This window comes from Cupressus sempervirens, chromosome 6 (assembly GCF_028749045.1).
Source record: "Cupressus sempervirens isolate cs-2001-9-10 chromosome 6, ASM2874904v1, whole genome shotgun sequence".
Classification (NCBI taxonomy): domain Eukaryota; kingdom Viridiplantae; phylum Streptophyta; class Pinopsida; order Cupressales; family Cupressaceae; genus Cupressus; species Cupressus sempervirens.
In genome coordinates, this window is record NC_143123.1 from 161,313,634 (window position 1) to 161,336,420 (window position 22,787).

The 22,787-nt window shown below is 37.0% G+C and overlaps 1 protein-coding gene across 3 annotated transcripts in view; it reads left to right on the forward strand.

Annotated features, from left to right (window-relative positions):
- Positions 1-18,877, forward strand: part of AGB1 (GTP binding protein beta 1) — a 40,547-nt gene extending 21,670 nt beyond the window's left edge. The window contains exons 5-7 of one of the 3 annotated variants that reach the window (XM_089787253.1): positions 15,582-15,695; positions 15,875-15,954; positions 17,146-18,877. In XM_089787253.1, coding sequence (XP_089643379.1) covers positions 15,582-15,695; positions 15,875-15,910 — 150 coding nt within the window. In that variant the 3' untranslated portion in view covers positions 15,911-15,954; positions 17,146-18,877. Of the gene's footprint in view, positions 1-15,581; positions 15,696-15,874; positions 16,473-17,145 lie in introns of those variants that run through there. The other 2 variants (XM_089787252.1, XM_089787251.1) reach the window with 2 other exon arrangements.
- The last annotated feature ends 3,910 nt before the right edge of the window (positions 18,878-22,787 follow it).

Below are 22,787 nucleotides of genomic sequence, written 5' to 3' on the forward strand. Positions count from 1 at the left end.
AGGTGTCTCTGGTCATTTCACCCATTGTAGAGACTGGTTTATTGACTACCAACCTTTCTCAGATTCAGTTTGGAGGGGAAGAGTACAGTGTTGTCTGCAAAGGCAACATTTAGATTCAGTTTATTGGGAGGAATCTCATTTTCTTCTGTCATGATGTAGTCTTTGATGAACGAGGACCATTCATGCCTGTTTCTCCTCTTCTTGATCTAGTAGCTTAGCCTATAAAGGCTCATGATTTGGGAGTTGAGCTTCCATTAGGCCCACCTAATGGGAGGGCTTTAGCAACACCTGCAGCTCCAGTTATACCAGTAATTCCCTTACAGACACCTCCACCTTCTCTTGTAGGATCACTCAGATTTGTAGATGCTTCACCTCAGTTTGATCTAGATTCTTATGATGAGGAACCTGATCATAGAGCATCTCCTAATGCTAATGTTGGTCCTTCTCTCTGACCTCAATGGTGGTTGAAATCACTTGTTGATCTTCGAGATGGTGAGCTCATTGGTGGGAAAATTGCTTGGAAAAAGAGCAAACCTGTTGAGTTAGTCAGTTTTTCTCTTATGGCCAACATTCACAGTGTGTTTGAACCTCAGACATACTCCGAGGCTAAAGGAATTCTAGAGTGGGAATAGGCCATAAAATGAGAACACCAAAGCCTACTAAAGAATCACATCGAGTCCTTTTTGATCTTCCACCAGGGAAGAAACACATTGGCTGCAAATGGGTTTACAAAATAAAATACAAGTCTAATGGTACTTTGTATAAGTACAAAGTTCACTTAATTGCAAAGGGTTTTTCTCAGTGTTAGGGCATTGCTTATGAGGAAAACGTTTCTCTCACAACAAAGATGAGCACTATCAGATTAGTCCTAGCCATGGCAACATAGTTTGGCTAGAATTGGAAGATCCATCAAATGGATGTCAAGAGTGCTTTCCTGAATGGTGACCTAAAGAAGAGGTCTACATGAAGTAGCCTCCTGGTTTCACGGTTGTTGGTAAAGAACATTAGGTTCTTAGGTTAGTGAAGGTCTCTATTGTTTGAAACAGGTCCCTAGGGCAAGGTACATAAAAATTGATAAGTACCTCAGTGATCAAGGCTTCTAAAGGAGTTGTTCAGACTCAAATTTGTACATCAAGATTACTCACTGTGACATCATCCTTCTAGTCATTTATGTGGATGATTTGATCATCACTGGCAGTTCGACATCTTTGATTCAGGGGATCAAACAAAGTTTATGCCAGTCTTTTGATATGATTGATCTCAAGCTCATTCATTATTGCCTAGCTTTTGAGGTTTAGCAATAGTCTTTTGGTATATTCATTTCTTAGTCCAAATATGTTAGGGCTTTGTTAAACAAATTCCGTATGCAAAATTTAAGCTTGCATCTACACCCATGGAAAAAGGCCTAAAGTTATGAGCCAAGTCTAATTCTCCTCTAGTTGATGATACTACATACAAGCAACTAGTAGGCAACCAAATCTACCTCTCTACTATTCGACCTGATATCAGCTTTGCAGTTAGGTTCATCTTATGCTTTATGACAACTCCTAAGGCTGATCAGTGGATGGCTGCAAAGTGTGTGCTTTGTTATGTGAAGGGCACTATAGATTATGGACTTCTTTACTCACAAGTTCTAATCCTAGACTCATTGGGTTCACAAATTTAGATTGGGTAGGTTGTGTTGATGATTAAAAGTCAACTTCTGGATACGTGTTCAGTTTGGAATCCGGTGTCGTCACAGGGACCAGTAAGAAGTAGCAGGCTGTTTCTCTCTCCTCTATCGAGGGTGAATACAAAGGGACTGTAAAGGCAGGTTGTGAAGTTGTTTGGCTTCGTCGGATGCTTGGGGATATGTAGATGTCACCAGCAAGACCGACCACTTTCTTTGTTGATAAAAAAGGCATTATCAAGTTAGCACAAAATCCAGTCTACCGTGTATGAACCAAGCACGTGGATGTTCACTTTCACTACATCCACTAGCTGGTTGAAGATGGGAGAATAGACTTGCAGTATGTTCCTACAACGGATCAAACTGTAGACATTCTCACCAAGCCTCTTGGTCCTGATAAGTTTGTCAAATTCAAAGGACAACTTGGCATTGTGGATAGAGTAACCATTAAGGGAGCGTATTACGACAATGGATAGTTTTTATTATTGTCAATTATTATTTAATGGTTATCTATTTGTAATCTATTGTAAATATTAGAATGTTTCTAATATTTAGTTAGCTTATAGTTAGTTGTTAGCCAGAATAGAATGTTTCTATTCTTTATGATCGTTTTCTAAGAAAACATCGTTTATTCTTTCGTATATAATGATCTATTGATCACTCTTAATAACAAGCAAGCATTTTTTTCCATTATGTTGTAATATAATCATCCTATCTGTTGATCTGGATCATCAATCTGAGATGGAAAATGGTAGATTGATAGCTTTGATTAATCAATGAGCAAAGTTACTTGCAAAAATCTGAAAGTAACTAAAGAGAGGGTAATCCAAAATGTACCCATACATAATGAAAGAACAATTGAGCTGTTTCTGGTGCTGGGATTGATTTCTTGCTAGGTACATGGATCACCATCTTTGAAAATCTATCAATTAGAGACAACCATCATCATTCTTAGTAGTAGGGATACACGAGAAGAAAACCGTGGAAACTGATTTACAAGGATCAGTTGATACTGGCAAAGGATTTTACAATCCATGTTTCTTGCATGTCAGTTTAGCTGTGGCACTGGTGGTATATTGTTTGATATATTTTGCAACATCAGTTCTGAGACATGACCAGTAGAAATATTTCCTCAATTTGGCAAGTCTTCACAACTCCAAAATGATCTATAACCTTGTTAACCTTGTTGAAGTGAACTTTCCATATAAATTTGTGTTACTCAGGCTCATCTGGTACATGATTATGTCTCAAATGATACAAGAGTTAATATTGCAAACACTAGTCATCAATAGTTTCACTGGCATGCAAAGCGTAATGCATTTCTTCAAACTCTTTGTAAAGTTCTTACCAGATTTTAATTTGTTTGCAGACTGATGCACAATTGTGTTGCAGGTATGATCACTAATGCCAGTGGACTGATTCGCTTAGAAGTTAGTGCAGTAATAACAGAGATAAAACAATATTATTGAACTCAGAATTTCCTTTGATCCTTTGAAGTGCTTGCATTAATAGATTTCAATGCCTCGTTTACTTCGGGCAGATTGGATACATTGATTCTCACACCCATTCGGAGGTAACTAATCCTCACGATTTGTTACTGACTTAAACCAAAGTAATCAAATGTATTACCAATCATTAAATCTGCGGCCCGATATAAAGAATAGATCGATCATGATCTAAATATCAAAGGAATCAAAAGTAGTTTCAATCATGCCTTAATGATCTCTGAAACTATATATATATATATATATATATATATATATATATATATATATATATATATATATATATATATATATATGCCATTGGTTTCAAACTGTGAATGGTAATATACAGCACGTACGTATGCATATATGTATAACAGTTTGTGCATCATACTGTTGTACATATATACATGCGTATATGCTGATCACTGTAATGTCAGACTGAAGCTACATGCATTAACACTCTTCATGCCAAGTTGATTGTTTCGTGTCCACATGTATTGAGCACCGTGAGGAGTTCTTTGGCTAGAAGTCTGATCAAACATTCTGTTGCTGGATTGATAATCTGTTTCTGTGGCTGATGATGAAACAGAACTATTTATGATATGAAGATCATGTCCAATGTCATTCATTATACACTAGCAGTAACTACAATTATTTGTAATTCTTACATGCTTGGACAGCAACATAGAACTCTCAATCATATGTAGGATACTTTCTCACCATGGATATAAATTTCTAATGATTCATTGTGAGAAGCTACAACTGATCAAACTGAGTGTGGAGTTATCCAAGGACATGATGGGATGCATTAATCTCACTCTCAAATGATTTCTGAGATAAAGCAAGCACTGCTGTAAAATACCGTCTGAATTTCTATTCTTTAATGGTTTTTTTGTGTGGTTAACCAGGCAAAATATGCTTTGGAACCATGTAAAACTTGAGTCCAGGTCCAGAATTATGTGAGAAAACGTAAGAATTGTTTTTGTTAAACTATGACTACTGTAAAGTCGTGTAAGGGTTTTTTGTACAAGTCATATCTGTGACAAACTTTTGTTAGATCCATATGCATTCCATGTGCATCAATGATATACCTAAGGTAATGCTGTTCCTTTGTGGTATGAAAACTTTTTTCCATATCTAAATGTGTTTTTTGCTACTACAAACCATCTAGCACTTCATGAATATAAGACAAGCATGCCTCACAGGAAACTAAAAAGGATGATATCATCAAGATAAACAAAAAAAATGAAGTAGTAGATGGATGAAAAATTCATTCATCATCATCATGAATGTTGAAGGAACGTGGCTTAGTGATATCCAAAAGGTGCTAACCCAGTTAAACAAGCCTTGCCTGTTAAGCCCATCTTACCTATGTTTGAGGGTTAAAGATGAATCTTGTTGTTCCCTGACTTGAGATCAATATTTATAAATTATCAGCATTATGCACCATGGAGCTGGTCTAAGAGATTCTCAATGATAGAAAAACAATAAGAGTTCTTTCTTGTGATATTGTTGTAAGCTTTGTTGTTGATGCAAAACCTTTACATGGCATCCTGCTTTTTAAGGAACACAATTGGGCCACTACAAGGTGAAGAGCTAGGTCTGATTTGTACTTCTCTCACTACTTAATGAATTTGGCATTGGACTTATCAACCTCTTGGAATGAACAGCCGTGTAGAGAGGCATTAAGAAAAGGTAGTTTCTAAAGCAGAAAAAGACCCATAGGTGATTAGACTGACATCCTTATATCTATCATATTGTCATATAGGTGCCCACTTTAGTTTGTGCTGAAGGATGCGTATTTCAATTTCTTACTGAAGCTAATAAGCTTTTTGTATTTCATAGTGAAGATGGGTGAGGACACAGCGATTAGTCTTGGTATGCAGCTTCTACTTTGGCTAACATCTATGATAACATTTGTAGGATTTGCTTCATTGATTTAATTGTGCTGTAAGAGATACGGTTGTCCAAAACTCCAATCAAAACATTATGCACGTCTAGTAGCAGTGTCACAAATGGCTATACATGAAAGGGCTTGATTGTTTAGATTAGGTGGCACTGATGAGTGATGTCGTTCTCCAAGCCAGAGGTAAGCCTGCCCAATTTTTTATGCTTGTATGTCAGATAGTGAGCAGGTATAGTTTTCAAACTCTTTTGAGGAAATAAAGTTTTTCTTGTTACCATTATAAACAATGAAGTGAATAGGTTGTCGACTGACCCGCAATTGATACTGCAATAATTTTTCGATGTGAATTGGAAGATGAGGCAACATTGTCTTAAGTTCATGGCTTGTTCTGTTACTATGGTAGAATCAAATGTTTCACTCTGATCAAGTAAATATCTTGAGCATGACATTCCTCAAAGGAGCGCCCTCTGCTTTGTGCACCACATGCCCATCTTTGATTACCCACTGTTCTGTTCATATGATGTTTTTTGTGTCTGATTGACATAAAGGTTCTTTTCCTTTCAGAGAATTTTTTTTGTTTCTGGATTCAGGATTCTTATTCTTAGATTTATCTTGGAACTTGGAATCTTCATTCTTCTCGCAGGCTTATCTTTCAGTTCAAATTGGCAAATAATATGTGTAGGTTTCTCCTAAAGGAGACACGTGGAGGATGTCATATCAGTTTGAATAAAGGGTGTCAAGGCCAACCTACACTTAAAAAATGAGGGTTTGTTTGGAATCTTAAACATCCAACTTGCTGTTGAATATATTACTATATTCTTGAGTTGATTGATCATAACCTTTTAAAAGTTGGCAATTGTTGATATTTTGATAATCATAATTTCCAACAGTAGGGTTTCTTTCATGGCTTCCGAAAAACCATAAAACCATAGCAGGCATCTTCAAGTTTTATGTCATCCTCATGACTTGTTGTTCCACCTATTTTAACAGATATGGAAATTATTAGAAGTGCATAGGTAATTGGAATCCTTGATTGATCAGAAAGAGATATACTGCATAATACAAACAAGGTTAAGTGAGTTGCCTAGATCATTCTGATCTTTTTTGGCTTTCAAAGTCAAGGATAATTAGGTTGACTTGTACCTAACATGGTGTTTGGTCTCTACACAATTTGTTTGGTGTTGGAGATGATGGGTTTAAAGAGATTGATGGCACTGCAAAATTTAGGTGAAGTGATCAATGGTGTTAGCTCTTTCCTGTAGTTGCTGCTGATTTACTTTTTCTCTTCGTTGCCACACAATGCAATCTATCATCTTTGGAAACTTTTTTTGAAGTTGGCATTTGCGTTCCTGGTGTAGATTTGTTCATATGATGAAGGATCATGAGCATTGGAAATACGCTTCTTGTATCCAAGCCTTGTATGAATGGGCATACAAACTGCAGAGTAGGATTCAATTGTTGTGGATTGATACTACTGATTTGGGCTCCAAGGATTCTCAAGAGACAACTGCTCAGTTTGCCTGAAAATTTATTATGAACAAAAGAAAACTATGGAAATGATAGAAGTGTAGAATATTATGAACAAGAGAGTTTCAAGACAGAAAAGACACCTTGTTAGAAGTTAGAACTGTAAATTGCAATATTGAATTATGCAATTTCTTTATACATCATCCTAGAGACTGGGTGGGTTACAAGATTTGTATCTGTTCTCATCTCAATATCAACCTATACATCTTCTAAAAGATTCTCTATGATACATAAATAAACAAGTGCTGAAGAAAAAGTTTTTCCATTTAGTTGATTGGATTCTTCTATTTTGTCATTTAAACAATTAGGAGGACAGAATATATCCATTTGTTCTTGGAGAGTTTCTTGAGCTAACGGTGACATATGATGTGAAGTAATGCCATTGCACTATGGGTCAAAGTCAAAGTCATAGATCCTGCTGAATCAATATCTTTGGACTATTTGAAATTTGAAAGTTTGATCCCAGTGCATGGCATTTAGAAGTAACACCTAAAATTAGCTTGAAATGATATTGATCAGAAGGGTGTTCTTTTCAACTGTGATGCCATATTCGCATCCTCCCTCCAGCTCCGCATCAGATGTAGTGCCAAATGCTCTCTAGATGCGCATACACGACTATGAATGCGATTGGATGCACAATAGCGCATCCACAGGCATGGATGCGCATTCGGTAGCATCTGCACTATGTGACTTTTTTTGCACTTACAAAACATATCATAAAGTTTTTCTTTTTAAAATTTTCCCCTAAATGTGCCAATTTCGATGCAACCATTTTTGTGCACTTACAAAAACATATCATAAAGTTTTTTTCTAAAAATTTTCCCTGGAGTGTGCCAACTTGGATGCAAACATTGAGGATCTGACTAAACTAACTATGGCTCATAATGATGATGACATCACTAGACATGGTGCTTCTAGTGCGGGTAGAACTGCTTGAGTTCAAATGATCTTGAATTTGCAAGAGAGAGAGCTCTTCACATAGACCAGCTGCTTAAATATTGCTGTGCTGAAAATGAAAATCCAATAGACAATTTATTTTTGATGATTGATGAATCATGAACTACATTTTGTAATTGTAATGATTTTCATTGGGACCGTGAATGCAGACATATATGATATGGCTTATTTGAATATTTTTGAACTATCAATTTGCATTTAATATTTATCTTTGGCCTTTGGCATTGATTAGTGATGAAGTGTCGTGCTATCATATGATTTAATTCAATATATATATTTTAGATTTTTTTTATATATATATGTGTGTATGTATGTATGTATATACTAATGTGCCTGAATGTATGTACCCAAACTCTGAACTTTTTTACCCTTATTCACGTACTGGATGCTTGTACCTGTATCTGTACCGGTAAAGTAGCTTTTTAACATTGGTTTGGTTTCCCGATTAGCATGTGGTGTAGTAGTTGTTGGATTGTCAGATGGATTAATGTTGTTTCTTATATTAGAGGCTAGAGAGTGTGGTCATTAAGGGTCTGAATTTTGTAAGCTAGCACCAGGAAATAGTATCGTTCCTACTATTAAAGTTATACTGTAATGTTTGGTTTATAATTGTCAATAAAGTTGAGATAAACTTTAGGAATATTCTTTATTGTTTTAGATAAGTTCTTATCCTTTCCTTTCTAGTTGTCAATCTTGACCTTTGTGGCTCTTATTTAAGGAGTCTTTCACTCCTTTGTTAATATCAAATATCTTGGTATTCATTTTTTGTTATCACTTTTTGTAATACCTACCACACGCTCATAAGAACGTTATGTGCTGAAATCAAAGAAGTTACATTCAGTTGTTGAGTATGCTTCACAATATGAAAACTATAAGATATAGGAAAGTAAACCAAAAACTTCTAATCTGAAGTTTAGCTTATGAAAAATGACCATTCTTTGAAAATGTGGAAGTTTCTTCGCTTGTAAAATCAAGATTAGATTGGTAGAGATCATCCTTGACAATGCCAATGAGAAGAGCTGGATCTCATAGAATTTTATAGACAATCTTTAGTTTCTAACTACAATACAATCCACACTCATGGCTTGCAAAGGTTGTCTTATTTGTAATTGAGGCATTTCAATATTAAGTTCATTGTGATGTCATTGCCCTTGATGCTTGTTTGATGTTTGGAGCATTCTATCAATAGTTTGCAAGATCATATTGGATGGCTTCTACGAGATAAATGAATTGCAGTATGGTTAAGTGCATAAACTCACCCCTATCGGTCCTTTGCACTCTACTAGGTCAACAATTATATAGGTTAACCCAAGTTTTGCTTAAAGCAATCAAATCTCATTCAATACATATTATGATGTTTTTGACTCGCTTAAAGGACTTTCCTATTGGTGCCCATTGAACATTTCTTGAATTTGCACCAAATTCTTTCTTGCCTTATCAACCCACCTAGTGCACCTTGCTTAGTGAGAGTATTTAGACACATTGGAAAATCAAGCGAATGCTTGAAGAGTGAAAGATTCAACCCAACACTTTCCATTGTAAATCTCTTGCTCTTATTATGCCAAAGAACGAACGTAGGGAATGACATCTAGTCATAGATTGTTGCTCTCCTTAGCAAATTTTAATTAAAGAAAATTAGCCAAATAACATATTTTATCTATAAATGGTGTGGAAAGTCTACAAAATTGATGGGATATGAGATCCATGGCATCAAAAATTCGGAAAAAATATAAAATTTAAAGTTAGAAGTCTATTGCTCAAATGACCCTATAACCCTCAATACCTTGGCACTCCCATGTGTGCACCTAAGATAAGTTCTGTATGATGTTGCAGCCATGATATTTGACAGTGTCAAAGGCTTGGGCTTCATGACATCCATATCATCCTCAAGATCCTCGAAAGGGTCTCCTCATGCTATAACCTCCTCTTCCATCGCTATCATCCCTGCCTCTTGATTGACTTGATCAACCCATGCCGAGTCATCATTGTTGAAGACATGATAATCAATCTTAGTGATCTACTTGACTGTGGATCAAGCTTCTCTAAAGTGATAGGAGATGTGTTAATGCCCAAGATCTGTTTATGACGAAGGCGAAACTTTTAATGAATATATACAAAGGTCATTCAACTTTCGCAGTGGCAACCTATTGCAATTTTTGGAGTGTATGAGCTCAAACATACTCCAGTTGTAGTTGCATCCTAAAGCACTTTATAGTTGGCTCAAGATATGAACTACAATCCTTTGTAGATTTGACACCTTTGTACCAAACCTCTCCCACCATGCATCCGAAATGAGAAAATAAAAATCAATCCTATTCCGTAACTTTGAGTTTATTAATGTAAACTGGTAAAAGATAGAAAAGTTAGATCTTTAAATTTTAAGTATGCCTTTAGTAGTCTTACCTAGCTGTGTTTCTGTTCAATTTTTCTTGCACGTCTTGTGCAAAGAGGTCTCCTTGTGCAATCTTAAACAACTTTATCTCATGAATTATGTGACTCCAATTGATAAATCATCAGACATCCAGTCTACAACTGTATAGAGTCTACTCAACACCATTAGCCTTTAAATTAGGGCAAAATTGGAATGCAGGATTAAGATACTCACATATGGGACCACACTTAAATAGATCTAATGCCCCCCTACACCTTATCCATGCCCTCATATATGTAGCCCAATGTGGGGTTTCCTTTATTGGCAACTTGTAGGAGAACAACTAGAGGTTCTGTGAACTGTAGTCATTTTGAAACATTAAGTTTTAATAATGAACATATTAAGTGTGAAAAAAACAAATAAAATGGAAATCAGAACAAAACTATAATGAGAAGTTACTTGCACAATCTCCTTGGCCGGCTGCCAAAAACTATGCTCATCAAAACTCTGATCAACTGTGTCAATCCTTGCGATGGTCTTTGCATATGATGATGTAAACCACTCTTTATGAACACACGTCTCAAAGAAGTCCTGGGCTGAAGGATAGATTGGAACTTGATAAAACTAGTTGCATAGGGGCTAAATCCTGGATGAGCCAACTCTTCCTTATTTTTGGAATTCCTCTTTAAGGTTGAAGACCCACATATGGTTATATTTGTATTTAAAAATATCTCTTGTGTGCTCTATACATGTTATGATCTAGTGTAGCTTGCTAAGATCATCTAAAATGAGGTCAGGTAATGGGCAACACAAGGGGTTCAAAACAAGGTGTGATGCCTCTCCATAAAAAAGTCTACCTACGACAACATAATTTGCTGCATCAACTATAATTGTCTGTACCATGTTCTCCTCACCCACCTCAACCATTTTGCCATCCAAGGCCTCACAGAGAACCCGAGTAGTTTTTGTTTTACTTTTAATTGAAGCATCAATCGACTTCAAGAGCATTGTGCCACTTGAGAAAGAATAACAAATTGCAATTTAGTAAAATCTGAAGGTATTCGATTATGATGATTATCCAAAGTTTGATACAATTTTGTACAGGGGACTTGTGAGGAACCTCCTATAGTTGGCTTTTAAGTGACCAGATATTGCCTTTTCTTTTAGGCTATGGTTGTTTTTCCTTGCCTCATGTAGGATCCTAATCAAAGTTATTTGTATGTAGTGAAGCAGATTGTGAAATACATTGAAAAAAACTGCAATATTATTATCTTGGCATAGGATACTCTTATAACGCTAGAGGCTAGGCTGGCTTCAGAGCAGATTTTTAGACATTGTCACCCTCAAGGCCATTATTGAGGGGGCTAGGCACCGCTCGACGAAAGTCTATTGTTACTTTGTGGACTTTCGCAAAGCCTTTGACTCTGTCCCTTGCTCGGCGTTATTTCAGTAGCTTAGAGATATTGGGTTTCCAAGGTTTTGCTCTTGGCTATCCTGAGACTTACGAGAGTGTTGTTGGTCGGCTCAGGACTCCTTTGGGCTTCTCTGATTTCATTTAGAGTTCTATTAGGGTCAAGCAGGGCCACACACTTTCTCCTACATTGTTTGGTATTTACGTTGATGAGCTTGAGACTTATCTAAGGAGATTCTCGTTTCCCAAGGATGATTGTTATCTTCATCAAGTTTGATATCCATCCTTCTCTTTGCTGACATCATAGTGTTGCTGTCCTCCCTTGATGGGTTACAATGTCTTTTGGACAGTTTGGCCTCCTTCTGTGATTCTCGACAGTTGGTGGTTAACTTGGGTTATGGTTTTCAGTTGCTTGAAAACCTGACATCTTCACTTCTTCAGAGGGAACGAGATCAAGATGTCTTCTAGCTACACCTATTTGGGCACCAAGTTTTTTGGGCCGTGTTTCAGTTTGAGACTGGCCATGATGCCGTAGTTCAACAAGAGGCTTGGCTCGCTTGCTTTGCTTAAGAGATAGTGCTTCAAACACCATTTTTCGGGTACCACATCTAAGATGTCTATCTTAGACTCCTTGGTTAGATCTACTGTCCTTTATGGTTGGACTGTTTGGGGGCCCTCCTCATTGGCCATTGATTGGGCTTCGATGTAGAGGGTGCAAACTCTTCATCTTTGTTGCTTCATCCGCTGTCAGCCAACCACTCCTACCAGTATTATCTTGACCGTGTTCGGCGCTCATCTCTTTAGAATTTGCACGATCTTTGATTTAGTTTGGCTACTTCAAAGACTCAAGGGATTTGCAGACTTTGTTGATGGCAGATACTATTATTCTTACTTGGCCTACTATTCCTTAGCTTCGATTGTGGCCTCTGACTCCATTCTGCATGCTAGATGCTGGTATGCTCAAGTCTCTAGTCTCCTCAGCTCCGTGGGTATTGATATTGACCACCTTCCTCCCTTTCAATACTCTTTGGATGCTCCCACTCATCTCCTTCCTCCATAGCAGAAGCTAAATGAGATTACCAGGATGGACATCTACAAGAGGTTTATTCAGGTGACTTGGGTTGACTTGTTAGGGGGCCTTTGCCCTTGTATTTATGCGGAGCACTATATTGACATTTAGGATGCCATCATTGTTCGACCTTACTGCTCTTCCTGGCGGTGGTCCCATGCCTTACGTACCCAGTTAGGCTCTTTCAAAGTTGACTCTCACCGGCTTTGAAGCCAAACAAATCACCAGGCCAGTAGAGATGAGCGGATTTTCTAGTGTTGTGACATGGGTATGGTTGAGTCTGAGATCCGTTTTCTATTCTATTGTCCGATCTACTATGAGATTCGTGGGAGGTTTCATTGCTTATTCAGAGAGTGCAGGTCCCTCTCCTCTTTCTTCAGGTAAGATGATGAACAATGCCTTGCACTCTATCTCTAGGAGGTCATTTGTCTTCAAGATCTCACTCTTCCAGAGCTATCCCCCTCTGGGTCTGTGTCCCTTCACCAGCTTATCACTTCCTTCTTCACTCCAGTTACCTCACTCAAAGGAACCAAGCAGGCTGGGGGCCCATCCACTGTTACTCATACCAGATCATATGGACATAAGCCATCAGTGACAGCAGTCCCCCTCACTCCAAGGACGGGCTCGGACTTCTCCGCACATGGATAGTTATCCTTCAGTTCTGGGCTACTATTTGACAACTATGAATTGCTAGTTGTTTCGCTGTCTCGTAGCCTCACTTGTGCAGTGTTGTTTCTCTTTGTTTGCTTCTTGGTCTGTTTGTTTCCTTTTTATTGGACACTGTTTGGTGGTCCTGCTTCCTTCTGGCCTCTGTTTGTATCGTCAGTCCCTAAGGTCTGTTTGTGGTCTTTTGTTGAACATTAATAGTTAATCTTATCTTATCTTATGAAGTGATGTTAGCTTGGTTGGACACATTGCGCGAGTGATCAAGATGAATGGGTGTCATGCTGGACTTCCAACTGCGGTAATTGATTTTCCTTACTGTGATAGCCAAGGTGCTATCCAATATTGTCAATAATCCAGTTTTTCATGCATTGACCAAGCCAATGTCTATCAAGATTGTATTAATAACTGATCATAAATTGCATTGTGTGCTTTTACTTGATTCACACCAAGGACTGTATTACTGTCATGATAGAAGCAAAGTATACCAGTTAAGAATTAAGATCTTTGCTGTGGCCAATGAAGCTCTCATTAATGAGGATGATATATGATGTCATCTTGCCTCCCTGTGTTGATCTCATGCGGAGATGCAAGTATTAGTAAGAAAATTCCTTGATGACCCTGAGTTACCAATGTGGAGCATCCTTGGAAGTGAAATGAAGTTTTGGTTTTCTCCTATAATCAGTTTGTGATTATTGAGGATGCAGATCTGTTAGATGTTAGCAGAAGGGGCTCACTCAATTTTGTAAATTATATGTACTCATTTGATGAAGTGAGTGATCCAGGACAGGTAAGTATTGAATATTGGCATATCAGTGTTTTCTTAGTTGTTAGTCTAGGGATCATCTGGTCACAGCCAGTGAAGCCACAAATTTGGGGTCTCATCCTTGTAAACCAAAGCACTACATCCACCAAGGACCAACTCAACCAATGCAACATTGCTCATTATCAACCAATCAACAGATATATCATTGCAACAAGTGCACAAATATTTGAGCATAAGCTGTCACCCACCAATATGTTGTGTTTCTCTTTTATGCTTGTTGGAGTGATTCTAGTGGTCTGTATATAAATTGAAATCTTTGTTACTTCATACATAAAATGGACTAATAAATTTTATCCATAGAGTCTCAAAGGTAAGATCATTGTGATCCAAATTTTTGGTGTGCAACAATTGTTTTTGCGAATGCAGCCGAAAGGTATTATTCCACACCTGCTATACATAGATGGATAAGTGGACAGTTTTTTTTCTTAAAGACTGGGTGGTGGGTGGAAGTTTCAAGGGCTGTAAATTACTTGGAAAGTTGTAGAATTTTATGCATATTTTAAAAAAATGTTTGTAAATCATGTGAAATTATTCTCTAGATGCTTTATCCTATAGGCTATAGCTGGTTACTCTATAAACTCCTTGCATGCTCATCCTACATATGTAGGCTATGGTAGGACTAGGATCTATTCTACAGTGGGTCAACTGATTTCAGTTTTTCTAAATGCCTCTTCCCAGTCCCGTTTTTTAAAATAATAGTAGATTGCAGATGATTTTTTTGTACAAATTGACTGTTAAAAGACTGATGACCAATACTGGATTTTAGGATAGTAAAGAGGGAATTTGCTTAACACCATTTGAAGTCATTGCAAACTTGAGGTAGAAGCCGGTAGAAATTCTAACATTCATCAGTCATAACATATAATTTAACAGTGTGAAAGAGTGATATATTCATTATTGGTCTATCACATGCGATAGGAGAAGAAAGCACAGGCATTGCGGATGATAGTTTTAACAATATGGGGGTTGAGGCGGTTTTCTGATGCACTGCAACGTCACTGGACAAAGCTTTTAAAGTGCTTAAGCTGTTGGAGAAAAGCGAGTAGGGATTCTAATGATCGGGTATGTTGGGGAATCCTTGGGATCAAGTAGAGACAGAAATACTAACAATGGAGAATCCATTATGTAGGATTGATGCAAATTACTTTAATATCAATAGACATTCCTGTAGATCCTAAATATCAGCAGTCGGTAGATGGATTCAGTGGTGAGGATTTTCTATACATCAATAAATTTGAGTTATAATCCTATTACAAATAGATCCCTTTGTGGTTGTTAGATGTGAATGTAACTAAAGTTGATTATGGTTATTGTGTCTATGGTTAAGGGAGAAATTGATTCCATTTTGTACAAGTAATGATTTTCAAATTGGCCTGTCTTACATTCTCCACAAAAACCAATGTGCTGATTTATAACCAAATGGATAAGAGAGCATGTCTCCTGCAATATGTATTTTTGCTAATTTGGTTCCTGATAAATATTTTTGGGTAAATGAAAAACAATTTTTTTTTGTCTGATCTCATATTTACTTTGATTGAGATTGCTTTTTGAATTACAATGGAATGCCGAAGTTTGTCATTCAAGTTCAAGTTTCCAAAAGTCATGTGCCGTTTAAAGCACCATCTGTCCTATGGTGGATTTGGTGTAATGCTATCGCTAGATGATTGCTTATCAATTAAAATTTATGCTTTCCAGGTAGTTCTGAATTTGGGAGACTTACAAGACACACACAATGGTCGTATAAGCTGTCTTGGATTAGCAGGTGATGGGAGTGCTTTGTGTACAGGAAGCTGGGACAAGAATTTAAAGGTATATGATTAATCTATATCTAATTTAGCACCAAATATTGTAGTTTAGTATGGCATTGCTTTTGGGGACTTAAATGCAGAGTGTGTTTGCCTTATGGTAGAATATTTTAGTATTACTATCTTATATAAGTTTTGAGTTAATAATATGATATACACGACATTTGTACTATGCAATTGCAGGTTTGGGCATTTAGTGGTCACCGTAAAATAATTTGAGAAGTTGCTGAATAAATCAAAATTTGCTGAGAGTGTTAAGCAAGGTGAGTTTGTGAAGTGACCCTGTGATACGCAACTTGTATCAATCCAGCTGAATTTCTCTTACAGCGTCAATTATTTTCTCCCGTTTGGAGACATCCATATTCCCATGGGCACTCCATGATATTAATTGCCCATGGAAGAAGCCAGATGGTTGTATCATGTATTGATATTTTATTTTTCTTTGTCATTGCATTTAGATTGTTGTATTAAAGACTGGACTAAAGTGGTCCTTGGCTCTGTGCTTTCCCATCCCATCAATTCAAGTACAAATTTAATATTTGAAGCCAATGATAGCATACAAAGATTTCCAGAGCCGATTGAAAACTGATAGTCCACCTTTCCAGCTAAGGCATTCAGTATTATTGTGTTATTCATTTTCAACGTGTAGTTTATACAGACTGGTCTGCTCATGAGGCAAAACAGAACTTGATCTTGAGTTAAAGGTTCCCTTGTATTGTACGTTCTACTGATTTGTATCATTTTCTGGTTTTTATAAAGTGGAGTCGAGTGTTCTTTTGCAGATTTCTGAATGTGTATTGAAAGTCTTTATTTTTTGGTTCGGTAGAAAGGTTTCCAAGTATTAGTTGAATGTTCCATTATCACTTCCAAGTACTAATTACCATGTTAGAATTGTTAGGGTTAGTAATTCCTTGTTTACTAAAAATCTCATCTAAATTCATACCCATTAGTAGATTATTGTAGTATGCTATATTATTTTTGTTATTATTCAATATTATTAATTTCCTTAACTGCTTCCTTGCTGTATACTAAAATTAGCTAAATTTTTAATTATATTAATCCATACACTGGTAGATTATGGTAGGACTTTTATTTTTGTTATTCAATATTCTTAATTTCCTTGGGGATTAACATAACTACACTACGATTTGAAATGTCTTCCTTCTAGGCTAGCATTTTATCCCCGACTGCTACTACAACATTCAATGATGGCAGCCTTCCTGCTGGTAAAAAATCCCCATCCATGACTTCCCAGTCCAATTCTTCTGTTCTGGCAGGTGTAGTGGTAAAGGGCAATGTTTATGGCCCTTCTGCGGCTCCGGATAAGAGATCTTTTCTTTTCTTTGCTGCTCAGAATGGTGGACTGTCGCTGTCTGCTTCTGATGCTGCTTTGCCTGCTACCAATGCGATTCCTGCTTTGGGTGTTTCACATTCTGTGTCGCTGTTGCTTGCAGGTGCTTTACAGCTTCGGCATCGGTTTCTCCTATTTCTGCTTCTAGCATTCTTGTTGGTGTTGGGTCTGTAGTTAAGGGAATGTCAGGCGGCAACTCAGGAAAAGGCACCTTTGGAGTTGCCTGCTAGGACTGCTTCTGTTGCTCGGGGTGTTGTTTGTCTTGCAGCTGGTGCTGCCAATAATGACATTGTGGCTGGGAGGTTGAGGAGAGTTGATGTTGGGGTTATCCCTGTTTCCAAGGGGATTGCCCTCGATAGGGAGGTTTAGATATAGGATTAGATAGAACACAATGTTTCTGTCCTCTCCTCTCATGCTTTTCTATGCCGGGGAGGAGATAGAACACAATGTTTTTGTCTTCTCCTCTCATGCTTTTCTATGCCAGGGAGGAGATGGAACACAATGTTTTTGTCCTCTTCTCTCATGCTTTTCTATGCTAGGGCATTTGGCCAAGCCTCCCCCAATTTCATGACTGAATTTCTCATCAATAGGAATCACTTCTCTTTGGTGCAGTGCATATTTTTTCTATGGCTAGTGGTTTTTTTATTGCAAAATTTGACATTGCTGATGACAGAAATAAGATTGTGTCATCATTTCTTTAGTTGGGAGGAATATATATTTTTTGCTTATTATTAAGCCACGACACTCAGATTTCTACCTGTTTTCTGAAAAGTTTAACAAGACTCCTGTTTGGGTCCGTCTTTCCTATCTTCCCTTTCATCTTTGGGTGGATTCTCTTCTTGAGGAAGTGGGTGAAGCTCCGGGGGATTTTCTTATGGTTGATAATGATTCTTCTGACATTATCACTCCACCTTTGCTCATACATTGGTTGATATGGATGTTTCAAAGGGTTTGCCTCTTGAAATCGTTACCAAGTCTTCGATGGGCAGTTGGGTTCAAACTTTGGACTCTGAAAGGATTCCCTTCAGGTATAGAAGATGTTTTAAAACAGGACATTTGGCTGCTCAATGTGAACTAGAGAAAAATAAATTGTTTGCTTTGTGGTGGGAAGGTGCTTCTGTCCAGCATTATACGGTATTCAAAAATCTGGTTCTCAGAGAAGCTTCTCACAGTTGGTTGCTACGGTTCCTTCGGCTCCTTGTCAGTCTGCTTTGGTCTCTGATGAGGGGGTGATCGGGGAAAAACTTCCGGTCTGTGCTATGGTCTCCCCAGATGGTTGTGGGAATTTGATTCAGGCAACTGTTGTTTGTGACATGCTGTTGCTAAGGGTTGCGCTTTCTCTCGGGTGCTGCTATCACTTTAGCTGTTGCTGGGACTTGTGCCATCTCTCTGACCACTGCTGGCCCTGTCACCCAAGTTGTTGTTGGCCTTTTTTCTGGTTCTGATGTGAGTGCTGCTGGTCTTTCCTCTCAGGGTGTTGGGGCTCCAGCGCTGGAGTCGTTGGCTTGGCAGGATGTGACTGCTAAGGTGGAAGAGGGCTGGATTACTGTGAAAGGGAAAAAATCCAAGACATCTACGCCCTCTTTTAATTTGACCCTCCGGACCCAAAAGGGCAGGGATAATGATAAATCTCAATGTTTTCTCTGTGTAGGTGTTGGGGCTGGAGTTTTCTTCGGCCCTTCCATGTAGTGCCTGCTCCTAGTTCACATTTTTTGTTTTAATTGCCAAACTCTTTTAGGCCAGTTTTATACTTGATGTTTAGTAGCATTACTTTCAAATTATCAGATGTTGTTTTACACTCAATTTATTATATGATGAGATTACTTGGTACTCAATATTTCATGCATGTATGATGATTATTCAATGTTTTCAATTATCGATGATGATTAGTTAGATGGTTTATTATCACATGTGCTTTCTTATGGATACTTACTCCATACTGCATGTGTATGGTGTGCGTGTTTGTTTTCTTTATGTATGGTGTTTCTGATGTGGTTAAGGAAGGGAGTCGTAGTCACCTGCTAGTCGGGATCTACACGATGCACCACTTCCTGCCATTGTCTGTTTAGCTTAGAATATTGTGTCTGTACATGCGTGGATTTTATGTAGGTTGCAGGTATCGGGTATCGACTTTCCTGAATTGCTAGGATGAGCGTACCCTATCGCATTATCTCAATGGTAAGAAAGGGGAGATAAACTCTTAAGTCCAATTTCTAAACCCTTTAGCCAATTGTCCTAATTGATAATTAGGACAAATATTTGAGTTAAGTAACCCTCCGAATGCATCAAATGATGTTATTTCGTGATTATAACCCTTTTGTTTGATTTAGTATGTGTTCTTCTATGATGGGTTTTCATATGTTGTCTTTATGAGTCTTTGGCGTATTTTTTTTTTATTAATTAAGTTTAATTAAAAGGATTAATTAATGATTTAATTTAATGAAAAATTATTATGACATTTTCATATTTAATTATATTTAATTAATTGAGAAATTAATTAAATAAAATAATTAAATTTGGAGATAAAAGTTTAAAGATAAATTTAGAACATGATAATATTTATTTAATTTAATAATAATATATTTAGAGTTCATTTTTAAATAAATGCTAAATATTATTATTATTTAAGTTAATTAAATATTCTATCAATTAAGTTTCTAAAATAAATTAAAAAGTGAAAATATATTAATTATTAAAAAGTTGTAAGATTGCATGATGCAAGCATGAGTTGAAAATATAAAAGAAATTAATCAAAAAGATAAAATAAGAAAAAATTATAATGTTGTTTTAATTTCATAAAGTGCGCATGGGTTTAAAAGTAATAAAGATTAAAAATAGAAGTGAAGTGGAAAAATTAAATAAAGTTATTTAATGATTCATTTAATATGCACTAAAAAGATAAAACAAAGATTAATAAAAGTTAATTTTGAGTTAACTCAGTTGAGCAAAGAGTCATTTCGGGTGAACGCACAATTAGTGCTCCGATTTGAGGAGAAAACTCCTTATCACAACTTGGGGGTTCATTTTTGAAGGGAGGTGAATTTTGAAGAGAAAAATTTTGGACCGTGAATTTGAGAGACAGGAATTTTGGGGAAGAACTTTGGAAGCAAATTTCAGAAGGAGAATTCTAGGAAAGATTTTCAGAAGAAAGTTATTGAAGAGGAGCGAGTTCTCTTATAGTTTTTTGGGGTTTGCGTATTAGCATCAGGTTCAGGTAGGGTCTGGTATCTTGACCCTTAATTGATTTAAGAAATTTAATATGTTTTGTCTACTTCGTGATTGTAAGAACTTGTCTTCTCAAATGTGTGAATTATTCGTTCTAAATCTATTGCTATTCGATCTCATCTGTAAATTTAGATTGGAAAGCTATTTAGAAAACCTCATTCGTAAGTAAAAAAGAGAAATTGGATTAAATCGAGTTTTGGGTTGAATTAAAATTGAATTGAGAAATTTAACTTGAAAAAATATTTGATCTTGGAAATGAAAATCCGATTGGTTCGATTTATTTTCCTATCAAATTAAATGATAATCTTTTAAAATTTTAAAAAAAAAAAAAAAAATGTTTATCAAACTTAGTGAAATTTTAGGTTAATTCTTTTGGATCCCTTGGCGGGGCGTTACATATGGTATCAGAGCGTAGTTTCTACATTGGGAGCTCTGGGTATATTGGAACGCCACTAGTGTGAACTAGTTGAACAAAATGAAAACTTTAAAACTATCATGTATATCTTTCTCAAAACTAAAACTTGAAACTAGTTGAACTAAAAACATAACTTAAATTGTTAGTTGCATATTTTGCATACTTCAACACTTAGACTTCAAAATTGAAATTATACTTAAACCAAAATTATAGGCAAACTGAAAATTGAAACTAGCTTGTTTGTAAAACATGTATCTGTTGTCTATGTTTTAAAGTAGTGTGCTTTTGATTATCCTTGGGAGTATTATGTTGATTTTGTTTAGTGAGTTTAGGTGATCGATTTCAATATTTGTTAGGAAGGATGCATGTTGGATCAATATGGTTTTCAGTTTATTATTAAACCAGAATTATATTGCTCTAAGTGATTTAAAGTAATATATGTATGTTTATGATACCATCTTGTATCTGGATATTATTGTAGGATGATATCTGGGGCGAGATCTTCTGTTATAAGCCATAGCCCAGACCATGGTGAAGGCCATGGACGAGATAGAGCTATCAGTTTCCATGAGTCTATCCATGAAGAACCTATCCAAGATGGGAATAGGGAAGAGCATGTCAGTGAGCATCATGAAGAGTACTATAGAGAGCAACAAGTTGTCTCTGAGGAGGATGATCTGAGGCAAATGTTGCAGACCATCATTGATCGCCTACCTCCTGTTCATGACCATGATAGAGCACCTCAGGCAGGACTTGAGCATAGACCTAAGAGCATGAACTCTCGTCAAGCTCGTAATGCATGGCATAATAAGCGCCACCAGCGTTACCAGCCATATCTGGGTAATCAAGGTGTAGGTGGCAATAGGAAACCTCCTTTTGGGGGTAATCAGCGGCAGGAAGAAACTTATCCTCCAGCACAGTGTGGTGGCGATGGTTCCAATGCTAGGAACTATCACAAGGTTCATTGCAACAAGCCCAACCAGTATGATCGACCGTCTCAGAGTGTTCAACCTTATCCTAGTGGGGGTAGTTTCTTGCAGTCTAGTGCACCTAAAGTTCAGAGGAGCTTCGAGGGAGAGTGTTTCATATGTGGACAACGTGGACACAAGGTGTCTCATTGTCCTTAAAGGAAACCTCAACCCTTGGATCAGAGACCCGCAGCTTCAGAACCTACGGTTGGCGATATGGATAGATCCCAAAGAGTGTTATGAGTGGAGACATATCCTCCTGCAGGGGAAAGGTTCCCATGGGACCCACACAGTGAGACCCTTAGTTTTATTGTTCATGTACGCTTCCAGGAGTAAGCTTAAGTCTAGGAGGGGTGGATGTAGTGCCTGCCCCTAGTTCACATTTTTTGTTTTAATTGCCAAACTCTTTTAGGCCAGTTTTATACTTGATGTTTAGTAGCATTACTTTCAGATTATCAGATGTTGTTTTACACTCAATTTATTATATGATGAGATTACTTGGTACTCAATATTTCATGCATGTATGATAATTATTCAGTGTTTTCAATTATCGATGATGATTAGTTAGATGATTTATTATCACATGTGCTTTCTTATGGATACTTACCCCATACTGCATGTGTATGGTGTGCGTGTTTGTTTTCTTTATGTATGGTGTTTCTGATGTGGTTAAGGAAGGGAGTCGTAGTCACCTGCTAGTCGGGATCTACACGATGCAACACTTCCTGCCATTGTCTGTTTAGCTTAGAATATTGTGTCTGTACATGCGTGGATTTTATGCAGGTTGCAAGTACCGGGTATCGATTTCCCTGAATTGCTAGGATGAGCATACCCTATCGCATTATCTCAATGGTAAGAGAGGGGAGATAAACTCTTAAGTCCAATTCCTAAACCCTTTAGCCAATTGTACTAATTGATAATTAGGACAAATATCTGAGTTAAGTACCCTCCGAATGCATCAAATGATGTTATTTCGTGATTATAACCCTTTTGTTTGATTTAGTATGTGTTCTTCTATGATGAGTTTTCATATGTTGTCTTTATGAGTCTTTGGCGTAATTTTTTTCTATTAATTAAGTTTAATTAAAAGGATTAATTAATGATTTAATTTAATGAAAAATTATTATGACATTTTCA